This window comes from Lampris incognitus, chromosome 8 (assembly GCF_029633865.1).
Source record: "Lampris incognitus isolate fLamInc1 chromosome 8, fLamInc1.hap2, whole genome shotgun sequence".
NCBI lineage: Eukaryota > Metazoa > Chordata > Actinopteri > Lampriformes > Lampridae > Lampris > Lampris incognitus.
The window spans coordinates 18,819,965-18,831,605 of record NC_079218.1 but is presented as its reverse complement, the minus strand read 5'-3'; the positions used below and the strand labels follow the sequence as shown (position 1 = coordinate 18,831,605).

At 41.7% G+C, this 11,641-nt stretch overlaps 1 protein-coding gene across 2 annotated transcripts; it reads right to left on the bottom strand.

Moving 5' to 3' along the window:
• Positions 1-1,112: 1,112 nt before the first annotated feature.
• Positions 1,113-10,844, bottom strand: LOC130116576 (V-type proton ATPase catalytic subunit A-like). Of its 2 annotated transcripts, none has more exons than XM_056284523.1 (15): positions 10,701-10,844; positions 9,864-9,961; positions 9,496-9,624; positions 8,614-8,828; positions 8,385-8,522; positions 8,144-8,295; positions 7,402-7,564; positions 7,178-7,286; positions 5,555-5,677; positions 5,326-5,440; positions 5,100-5,163; positions 4,777-4,980; positions 3,856-3,950; positions 2,163-2,334; positions 1,113-1,905 (listed from the first exon to the last, which is right to left on the bottom strand). In XM_056284523.1, exons 2-15 carry the CDS (start codon positions 9,943-9,945, stop codon positions 1,813-1,815), a joined length of 1,854 nt encoding a protein of 617 aa, XP_056140498.1. In that variant the 5' UTR covers positions 9,946-9,961; positions 10,701-10,844; the 3' UTR covers positions 1,113-1,812. The 2 variants fall into 2 exon arrangements, with proteins under 2 accessions (XP_056140498.1, XP_056140499.1); XM_056284524.1 differs by lacking the exon at positions 10,701-10,844 and adding an exon at positions 10,518-10,618.
• Between the last annotated feature and the right edge of the window lie 797 nt (positions 10,845-11,641).

Here is an 11,641-nt window from a genome sequence, read left to right as displayed (position 1 = left end):
GTAAGGGGGGGGGCATTTAGAGGCTGGGTCAGGGTTATCCAGAGACCGCTGAAATCTCTTAATGTACACACTAGTGCTAGAATATGGATGGAGTGAATCAATGCCTCGGTACCGTGGGCTCGGCTTCCATTAGTCCTGATGGAGCCTGGAACCTGAGATACGCTAATCTGTTTTGGTGTGATTAATGCAGTCAATTGCAGATAATTGCAGGCTATGTTAAAGATTATGTATCATAAAGCTAGACAGGGAGGGGCTTCAGTACATGTTAAAGCTGCTTACAGTAAAGGCAGCATACGTTAAAGTTATTAATGGGGACACTGAGAGACTAAGGTTTTGGGCTGCCGTGCCTTAATATCGCCACTGAGGGGCCTCAGAAGCTTGTCTAAGACTTTGCCTGTGTTTGAATCACTCTGCAACAATTGTTTTTGTATAATGCACATGGTGAATGTGGTTACAAATACATTTATGGCCATCAGTTTCCTTGTAATAACAAGGCCACACTGAAATTGACCAATTTCCAAAATGACCCTTCTGCTAACACAGCAGGCCTACTGGCATTAATGCGTCGTGTGTTGTAGCCGCCTACACTTTTGTGTCTTTCAGCAAGTGTGTAGGTGAATGTGATTGCAGAGTAGTTGATGAGAAACTTATGCTTTTAGCTGATAGGAGCAAACCCGAGAGGCGGCACAAAGGAGATTCCTGCACTACTTTTCAGCACGCTATTTTGAAGCTAAAACTACCTTAAAATTATTTAAAATGGGCAATCACTTTACCCTTTAATTGTGCAGAGAGGTAATCAAATAGCAGCTATTACTGCATCAGGTTTGTAGTGAAAATTGACTTGAAGGTTACAGAAGGTAAAAGAAAAAGAAAGAAAAAAACAACGAAAATTGATGACTCAAATCCCTGCCACAGTGTGGGGTAGAGAAAGGGAATTATGTGGACGGTCATAGAGACAACGTTGGTTGAAGTACTGGAGTGTAGGCATAGCATAAAACTGTAGGCAGTTACCTACATGTGCACTTTTTTTTTTAAAATCTCATTGGCATCCATAACTCATTTAATTCATTTATCATTAAAGAGAAGCATGATTTTTTTTTCATTAACTCATATTGAAAATTTATTTTTGGATACATTGGTGTGCCATAAATATAACAGTATGACACCTTTTACAACTGAAATCTAACACAATCTCATTCATCCGCAAGTTCACAAGTACAGTAATAACAAAAGTATACAACATCACTGTCATTCTTGGGAGGTAAGGAGGAGAAGGAGCCCCTTGAATCCCCCCTGATATAAACATGGCGCATCTGTCCCTTTTCTCTTGTGCATGTTCCCATGTTGTTGACAATCTGTAATAATAACTGTCAAGTCTGGAGGGTAAATGTTCTGCCCTCCTGGGGTAGGAGTCTTTGTTGCAGGTAGTGGTCAAGTGCAACTGCTGCAGCAGATTGGGGCCCTGCGCTTTTAACCGCATCATGATGTTATAGTAATTTTTTCATCACGGCTTACAAGCAGGCAAGTCATGTAAAGACAAGTGCTATACAAATGGCTGGAAGGTGGTGTTGCTGCAAAGGCAACGGGACCTCTATCTTTTGGAAAAACCCAAGGATTCCAGTTACCGCCTTGGAGAAGCTGATGGGTGGTTGAAATGACTAAAACGCAATTTGAACATTAGGACCACAATGGAATGTTAAGAGGGGGCGTAAACACCAAGGAATGAGTAAGAGGACAACAGGGGCCACCAATATTTTCACTACGTCGCACCAGGACTCGGAGGACTGAGAGAGGGACTACGAGTGTATGCACTCAGTCTTCCAGGGTACGGAAGGCATTCTGCATGTCCTCCAGGAGCTGGTTATAGTCTGCCTTGATCTTGGCCTCCCCATCCTTAACTGGGTCCTGAAACAATTTGAATATGAAAGTCTGTTATATCCAGACAAAAAAATTAAACCAAAAGATCACTGCAGATGTTTATGGTTATACTCAGGGCTCTAACATGAGTTCTACTCATTTAAGGGTCTATCTCAATCAACTCTTAAATGAAATTTCACTAAAAGAAAAAAAAGTTTAATAAAAATAATAGTAATAATAATGAGAAAAACAATGGTGTACCCATTGATGAACCCCAAAACGGTGCTGATGAACAACCAACGTACCTTGAACTTCATTGAGCTGATCCTGTAGAGGATCTCTCCCATGTGCTCCCTGATCATTGCCCAGGTGATTTTGTTGTCACTCTGGGCTGTGGTCTCCACTGCGTGTCGGGCCAAGTCATAGAATGCAATCGTGTTGGAGAGGATTCCAACAGTTTTGTAAAAGGGGCAGAATCTGTGCACAGGAACACAACCACAAGAAATGAAATCTAAGGCTCAACAATGTATACAACAGTGCTGATAAAAAAAAAAAAAGTGTCCGAAATCTGGGTGGCTTTTCAGCTGTCTGCTCGATATGGAAATCATTTGCTGTTCAAAGATGTATGACTTAGGCTAAGTAATGAAGCTCATATGAGTCCAATAACATCTCGGTTGTAGCTTACGCCCTAGTGTCTGGAGATTTAGCTACATTTCTTTCTGTGTAAAGAGAACGTAAAAAAGTGCTCGATTAAACATGAAAATACTACCCCTGTCAACCGCTGCTGTGGAAAAAACGATTTCTCTATTTTTTTTTTTGTGTGTGGATTTTTTCCTCCCTTTTTCTCCCCAATTGTATCCGGCCAATTACACCACTCTTCTGAACCATCTCGATAGCTGCTCCACTCCCTCTGCCGATTTGGGGAGGGCTGCAGACTACCACATGCCTCCCCTGAATACATGTGGAGTTACCAGCTGCTTCTTTTCACCTTACAGTGAGGAGTTTCACCAGGGGGACGTAGCACGTGGGAGAATCAGGCCATTCCCCTCAGTTCCGCCTCCCCCCCGAACAGGTGACCGACCAGAGCAGGCACTAGTGCAGCGGCCAGGACACATACCCACTTCCGGCTTCCCACTCGCAGACCTGGCCAATTGTGTCTGTAGGGACACCCGACCAAGCCGGAAGCAAAACGGGAATTCGAACTGGGATCCCTGTGTTGGTAGGCAACAAAATAGACCACTACGCTGCCTGGACACCCCAGAAAATAGTATTTCTAAATGACTGCTGCAACATTACATGAAACACCCTCAATCATATTTCGTATCTGTGATGCCCATCTTGTAAGCATCAAATTCATCCCTGAAGAAAATCCTTCAAACTAATAGTTCACTCTCATGGTCCTGCTGTGTTCCGTTACTGTTATTGTGTATGTGTACACAAATGTGTATGTGTGTTAGGGCTGAACTGATAACTTGAGTTACGCAAACAATTTGTTTTAAACAAATATTCCTTGAATAGAAATTTAATCCTTGAGCAATCTATAGAATGGCAATTTGCTGGAGCAGGCAGAAAACATGGGGCCCGGCAACACATCAGAAAATGTCTTAAGTTTGAAAGCCTGTAAAACACGAGAATATAGTAAAAAAAAAAAAAAAGGGGGGAATATAGTTGTCTGTGTACACAGCAAAACTGAACTTCCCTATCATAATAGCACATCTTTTCTCAAACATTTGAAATGGAAGTATATAGGATTTGCACTGAATGCAAAGTAAGCTATGGACACTTTTTATTAGCCTCTGATCATGCGGTATTAGTCTACGTACACATATTCAAAAGTCAGATACCAATAATGCATCATCCCAATAGGATTTTACGTTTTACGCAATATGGCAATTTGTAGCTAATATAGGCCACAGAACAATTATGACACATTTTACACCATCAGTTAAATTCAATATTAGCTTCATTGTCAAGTCTGGACATGTGGTTAGTTTTTACCTGTCATATGGGGTATAACCATTCTGCTGCAGGAAGTCATCCTTGAGGATTTTAGCAATTTCTAATGTAATCTTGTCAGTCTCAGCAAGCGATGCCTATAACCAAAAACAAGATAATAAATACTGTCGGCGGTGGTTCGCTTTCTTTATTTGTGCAGGGTAGTTGGTTAATCAAATTAATTAAATTGATCAAAATAATAGATATGACAGAATAATGATATTTTGAACATTTATTTCAAATAATACATGTATTAATGTAAAAGCATGAATGCCCTGGAAAGTTCAAGATAACATGTATACTAACTGGAACTTCTAAAACAGACCTGGATAACATAACAGATGGTGTGTGTCTTGTGTCGCAAATTTGTTTTTCCATTGTTGCAAAAAAAAAAAAAAAAAAAACATGGATGCGGAATTTCTGAAATTCCAAGAGAAAAATTCTACAATATCACTTGTTCTTTCAATAGAAAATTCCTTATAGGGACCTGAATGGCGGATAATTTTGGTCTGAGCTTTTGAGAAAAGAACTAAAAGGTGAAAACCAGGATGCAAGAACTGAAGCTGATGCTACAAATCAGACATTTCCACAGCCTACTGCAGGTATTAGGATGGAAGGGTTAACACTACTGAACATGACATTTTTACAATTGTGAGAGGACACATTACAGTTTTGTTCCATGGCCTATTTCAATCTGCCCTACAAATCTAAAACCAGCTGTTTTACCAGCTAAAGTGTGTACAAAAGCACGCTATCAATCAGGTGCGTTCATATGTAAGGTTTAAACTCAAAGTTTAACATCTATTATGATGAATTAGAGGTGAGTTTTAATATTCTCCACTCCTTCACTAATGCGTTTCTATGACCCATCTGAACACCTTGGGAAAGCCTCATCTCCTAATAGACTTAACATTAGAGTCTCACCTTGCCCACAAGTTGCACGATTTCAGCCAAATCCTCCTCCTCCTGCAGAATCTCCTTTGCTTTTGTACGGAGAGGCACAAACTCGGGGAAATTCTTGTCGTAGTATTCATCCAGAGCACGTGTGTACTTGCTGTAGCTAATGAGCCAATTTACTGAAGGGAAATGCTTTCTCTGAGCTAGCTTCTTATCCAATCCCCAGAACACCTAAAAAGATAAGAATGATACACACACAGCGATGGGCATGGAAACAGAAACAGGCTAGGATGTGAGAGAATTCAAATGTCAGTAAAACTCTGGGTTAAAAAGCCACCGTCCATACCTACCTGAACGATACCCAATGTAGCTGAAGTGACTGGATCTGAGAAATCCCCACCAGGAGGTGACACACTAAGAGGAATTAACAGTATTAAGCCAATAGTACCACAGCTAGAGTGAAGCAGGCATCTTAAAAAAGATCAGCAAAATGTGGAAATCTTTGATGGAAACAGGGTTTCTTGGTATTCCCTGCTTGAGAACCAAACAAACCAAAACAAATAGGCAATAACTCACGCTCCTACGATGCTGACGCTGCCCTCTCTCTCTGGATTCCCCAAGCACTTCACACGCCCAGCACGCTCATAAAAAGAGGCTAGCCTGGCACCAAGGTAAGCAGGGTATCCGCTGTCTACAGACAACAGTATACAAATATTTGCTTATGTTAATCTTTTTTTTTCTCTAAATCTCTCGTTCCAGTGGTTTTACATATAAGCCCCCAAATTCTTTTTGGAAATGAACTCACCTGCAGGCATTTCTGCCAATCTTCCAGAGATTTCCCTCAAAGCCTCAGCCCACCGAGATGTCGAATCAGCCATCATACTCACATTATAGCCCATATCCCTAAAGTACTCAGACAGTGTGATCCCTGCAGAGATAAGAAGTACGACATTTCTTTGGACTAGGTAAGCACACAGGAAACAAGCTGTCATTCCGGGTAAAGATCGATAAACAAATAGGCAATAAAATAGATAGAACACACACACTGATAAGCCAAAACATTATGGCCACTCACAGGTGACCCGATTAATGTTGATCGTCTCCAAACAAGGGCGCATTTCACGGTCTTGGTAGATTAGATGGTAAGCAAACAATCTGTTCTCGTAGTCAATGTGTTGGATGCAGGAGAAATGGACAGGAGTAAAGACCTAAGCGACTTTGACAAGGGCCAAATTGTTATGGTCAGACGACTGGGTCAGAGCATCTCTGAAACGGCAAGGCTTGTGGGGTGCTCACGGTCATCAGTAGTGAGTACCTTACCGACAGTGGTCCAAGGAGCAACAAACCACAAACTGGCAACGGGGTTGTTGGGGGCCCAGGGATCATCGATGCGCAAGGGCAACAAAGGCTACCCCGTCTAGTCTGAACCGACAAAGTCCATTGTGGCACAAGTCACAGAAAATGTTAATGATGGTTTCGGGAGGAATGTGTCACAACACAAAGTGCATCGTACCCTGCTGCGTATGGGGCTGTGTAGCCGCAGACTGGTCAGTGCCCATGATAACACCTGTTCGCCATCGAAAGCGCCTACAATGGGCACATGAGTGGCGTTACTGGACCTTGGAGCAGTGGAAGAAGGTCGCCTGGTCCGATAAGTCCCGTTTTCTTTTAGATCACGTGGATGGCCGTGTACGTGTGTGCCGTTTACCTGGGGAAGTGATGACACCAGGATGCACTGTGGGAAGATGATAAGCTGGTGGAGGTAGTGTGATGCTATGGGCAATGTTCTGCAGGGAATCCCTGGGTCTGGCCATTCATGTGGATGTCACTTCAACATGTGCCACCTACCTAAATATTGTTGCAAACCAGGTACACCCCTTCATGGCAATGGTAATCCCTGATGGCAGTGGCCTCTTTCAGCAGGATAATACTACACTATACACATTGTTTGAGAATGGTTTGAGGAACACGAAGTGTTCAAGGTGTTGTCCTGGCCTCCAAATTCTCCAGATCTCAATCCGATTGAGCATGTGTGGGATGTGCTGGACCGACAAGTCAGATCCACAGCAGCTCCACATCCCAATTTACAGGACTTGAAGGATCTTGCTATCTTGCAAATGTTTTGGTGCCAGATACCACAGGACACCGTCAGGGGTCTTGTAGAGTCCATGCCTCGGCAGGTCGGCACTGTTTTGGCAGCACATGGAGGACCAACAGCATATTAGGCAGGTGATCATAATGTTTTGACTCATCAGTGTATATTAAATAAGAATAGAGTAGGCAATAAAGAAAAGAGCGGGGGGACAGGGATATAAAACTGAATAAACAGTTTAAACAAATGCAAATGAAATATCAATAGAACATCGTATAGTGCAAGAAGTGAGTTAATACAAAGGATGCTATTCCCTTCATAGGGAGGTGTTGGTACCTGTATAAATAGAAGCTTCTCTGGCAGCCACAGGCATGTTGGAAGTGTTGGCGACCAATGCCGTTCTCTTCATGATGCTCTCAATCTTACCATCCACTTCCATAGTGAGCTGTTGGGAAACCAAAAAATGATGTTATGACAACCTAATGATAGTTTCTTTTTCTCCCCAACCAACAAATAATACACAAGCTCAAAGTTGTGCAGGATTACATTCTATCATGTACCTCAGGGAAGTCTCGCAATACTTCAGACATTTCATTTCCACGCTCTCCGCAGCCCACATAAATGATGACATCACTGTTGGAGTACTTGGATAAGGACTGTGAGATCACCGTCTTCCCACACCCAAAAGCACCCGGTATAGCAGTGGTGCCGCCCTGCACACAGCTATAAAATAATAATGACAATGGGACAGTTTAATAATCCCAGAAGAGAGATGGTGTTTTTTGCTCGCCTGCACCATAGGGAGATTAGCGCACTGGGGTCAGCTACAGAAGAGCACCCCTGGAGCTAATGGGGATTTGTTAAACGGGTGCCTTCTGACACAGAGGCATGAACACTTGTCCTCTGGTTACACAGTAGTCTCTACTTAAGCCCCCCCCCTTAATAATCTTAAAAAAGCAAAGGGGGCAAGACATGGATCTGGAAGTATTTGTGCTACTCATTTGTGGTATGTATTTTACAATACACAAGGAACTGCATTCTATGTTGTTCCGCACATTCAATCAGTCAAAGTGATTACAGAATATAGTAAGAAGTTAATAAGTAACATAAAGAGAGGCTGGTGGTTCTCAACTAAATTTGCAGGAATGAGGTGAAAAGGCTCCACAAAAAGCAAAACAAATCTGTTCAGCTCTTTAAATAGTAAAAAAAAAAAAAAAAAACATCACTACAAATAGCTGCTAGCTATATGGCCTTCTTTAGCATTGACATAAACAAGGAGCTAAAGAAGAGAGGGCTACTTACGGGAATAGGGCATCCAGAACTCTCTGGCCAGTAAGCAGCGGATGATTGGCAGGTAGCTTCTCTGTGACTGGGCGAACTTGTCGTACTGGCCAAACCTGTACCATAGTGAACTTCTCCTTCACTCCTTCAAATTCTAGTTCCAGGACCACATCCTGAATACACAGAGAAACCCACAGCACATCACAGTCTGAGAGTTATCAGTCAGACCCAAAAGGACATTCATTTCTGGACAGTCACTCACAGAGATGTCATAGTTTCCAGGTGGGGCCAAATAGGTGACAGTGCCTCTGTTCCGCGGTGGAAGCATCAACTTGTGCTTGATTAGGGAATTCTCAAACACCATGCCGTAGATATCACCACCTGTGACGTGACTGCCAACCTTGAGAGGGGATCAAGAGCAATTTGGAAGAGCTGTTGAAGGCATCACATTGAGTATACACTGCACTCTGCGGTAAATACCCTATTCTTACTCTAAGGCTCTGGCCAGGGGAAAATTCCCATTTGGCATCTCTGTTGAGGGCACCTATGTTGACTCCTCTGGGGATGTAGATGCTCTGAGTGAGGTCATTGATGTCCTTCAGTGGACGCTGGATTCCATCAAAGATGGACCCCATGATACCTGGACCCAGTTCAACAGAGAGGGGTTTTCCTGTGCGAAGGACAGGGTCACCAACAGACACACCCGCTGTGGGACATGTTTAGGAAAACCTAACAAAAACAGCAAGCCAAAAGACTTTTGGTGTTCAGTGAACCAGTTCCAGAAAACAACTTAGATCGCTGAATTTAATCTAAAGAAAAATGGTTAATAAGTTTGAAATAACCAAGCTCGGAATGACAAAAACATCTAAACTTTGTTAAAGGTACAATCTGTAATGGCATACACTGCACCGGCTATATGGAGTACTATGACAACACAAGCGCTCTACTGACAAGAGGAAACATGACATATCTCACCATCAGTTCAACATTCTCATCATTTGAGAAATGGAAACAAATGAAAGCCTTAAAAAGAAGTGAAAATGATGTGGAATTGCCTGATTTTCCATCCATCCATCCATCCATCCATTATCCAAACCGCTTATCCTGCTCTTAGGGTCACGGGGATGCTGGAACCTATCCCAGCAGTCATTAACTGCCTGATTTTCTCTTTTGCAAATCATAAAGCAAACAACATTTACAAAGTCTGGCCAAAATAATGGCAAAACTAGGGTGGACAGCTGCTATGTACGTCAATTGTGGATTGTACCTCTAACTCACATTACAATAGTTATGATTTTAAAGCAATACTGAAATAAAAATTATCACATCTCTTGGTGTCATTTCTAGAAAAGGTTACATGTTAAAAAGGATACATGTCTCTTCATAGACCTGGATGGTTGCCATGTCTCCCTCTAAACGAATGATTTCTCCCACCAGCTCACTGTGGCCCACACGAACCAGTTCATACATAGCAGCTCCTGCCATTGCCGTGGCTGTCACAACTATTAATTGGATAAATCACAAACAAAACAGATGTATAAATTCTATCTTTTGACAATTCTTTACTTCTATACAAAGCCCTACCGTTATAGTAAATATAGATTTTCATTTTATTTTTTGTTATTCTTTGTGTCCCTTAGATTCATTTCTTGCACAGTATGTAAACACACTGTTAATGCCAAATAATGTATTATAATCTACCCCGTCAGTGTTTGACTGTATGGATAGCCATAAAGTATACCTGGACCAGAAACCCCATGTACATATCCAAACTGGCTCTCTCGCTCCTCATCCTCGATCTTTGGAAGTTTGGAGGTATCCATCTTGAAGGTGTCTTACCTAAAAAAAACAATAATAATAATTATATATATATATATATATATATATATATATATATATATATATATATATATATAGTTCCCTTATCATTATGCAGCAAAACCAGATGATTGTCAGGGGATGACACATTTAAACCCAATCAAAGACAAAAAGAGACGGCCATCACAATAAATCTACACCCAACTTCGACTTGACACAGCAAAGGTATCAGCCAATCATATCAATCACAAGTGTAGGGAACGCTTTACATATGGTAAAACCGACTGCATCAAGGAGGAACACCTTTGACAAAGGTGTCAGGTGCCATGCAGAGTGTAGACGGTTTCCATCGATGCAGCAACGACACACACAGCAGATTGTAGCTTACGTGGTTAGAGCATTGAACGCCATCAGAAACCAAGGACAGACACATGTCTCCTACCTGCCTGACACTAGATAGCTAGCTACTGCTGGCTACAGCAGCAGCACAAACAAACCAAGACTGAGTCGACTCCAGTCTAAGAAGCTAATCTAGCTGGGTCATAGTAAACTGTTCATTGATATAAAGTTTGGTTACCTTAGAGATAACGTCGACAATGTATAAAAACCCCAAACCCATCCCCAACAATCAATGAACCTAATGTTGCTGGTAAGGTAGAAACGTGACATTAATGCGTGTCATCAACACAGCATCAAAGCTGATTTGTACGCGCTCTTGTCAGAGGATCAGTCAGGTGACTAGCTAGCAGCATGTCCTTACCCGTAACGTCTTAACAATCCGCTCTTAGAATTTATTCAAACGAAAAAAGAGTAAAGCCACTGCAACAAATCGAAAACCACAAATTTTAAAGCTAATTTATGGAACAAGATACTTCGTGTTGATATGTACGGTCCAGTATTTGGTTACTATGACTGACCAGAGGGATCAAGGGAGGAGCCTCATAACATTAATCAGAACCGTCATAGGCGGAAACTAGCTCCCATTTTGGCTCCGGCAGCTTAATTTATAGGCGGATTCCGGCATGATAGATCCACAATGGCGAAAGATGTCAAACCGGTTTCGTTACTTCCTGTTTAGGTCACGTGAGTGCTTATAAAGTACCGTCACGAGAAAGGCAAACGCATTGAAAATGTAAAAATAATGATACTTCCATTTACACAGACATTAAATAATTAAACGAATGAATCCATATGAGTTTATTTTTCAACCACCTAAAAGGAAGAAAAGACGTAACACGTATCCGCAAACCTCTTGTTTATCACGCACTGCCAGCCTGTTTTGGTCAGGGCTGTCTCTGTATTTGTTTCATATATCTGGTTATTTGATTATTTGTTCCGTAATGATGAACGACTAAGCTCTTAAGAATTTTACTGAATTTTTAAAAAATGTAACAAGTCAATGTGATTTTAAATGAAGGATTTCACCTTGAATAAAACCATGGTTGCGTTTTCCATTAAAGGTGGTGGTGGGGGGGGGCAAATTGCTGTTTTTTTGCAAGCTCTAAATAGTTGTATTTTCTATGTGGTGGAGACATTAATTTAACATTTCAAAGACGCAGTCTAGCGATGTATAACGTTTTCTTTTTTGTTCTAGCCATCACACACACACACACACACACAAACACACGATGGAAGAAATAAGTTGAGGAACTGCTCAGTCATTTATGACAACTTCCAAAATGGCGAAATTATCATCATGCG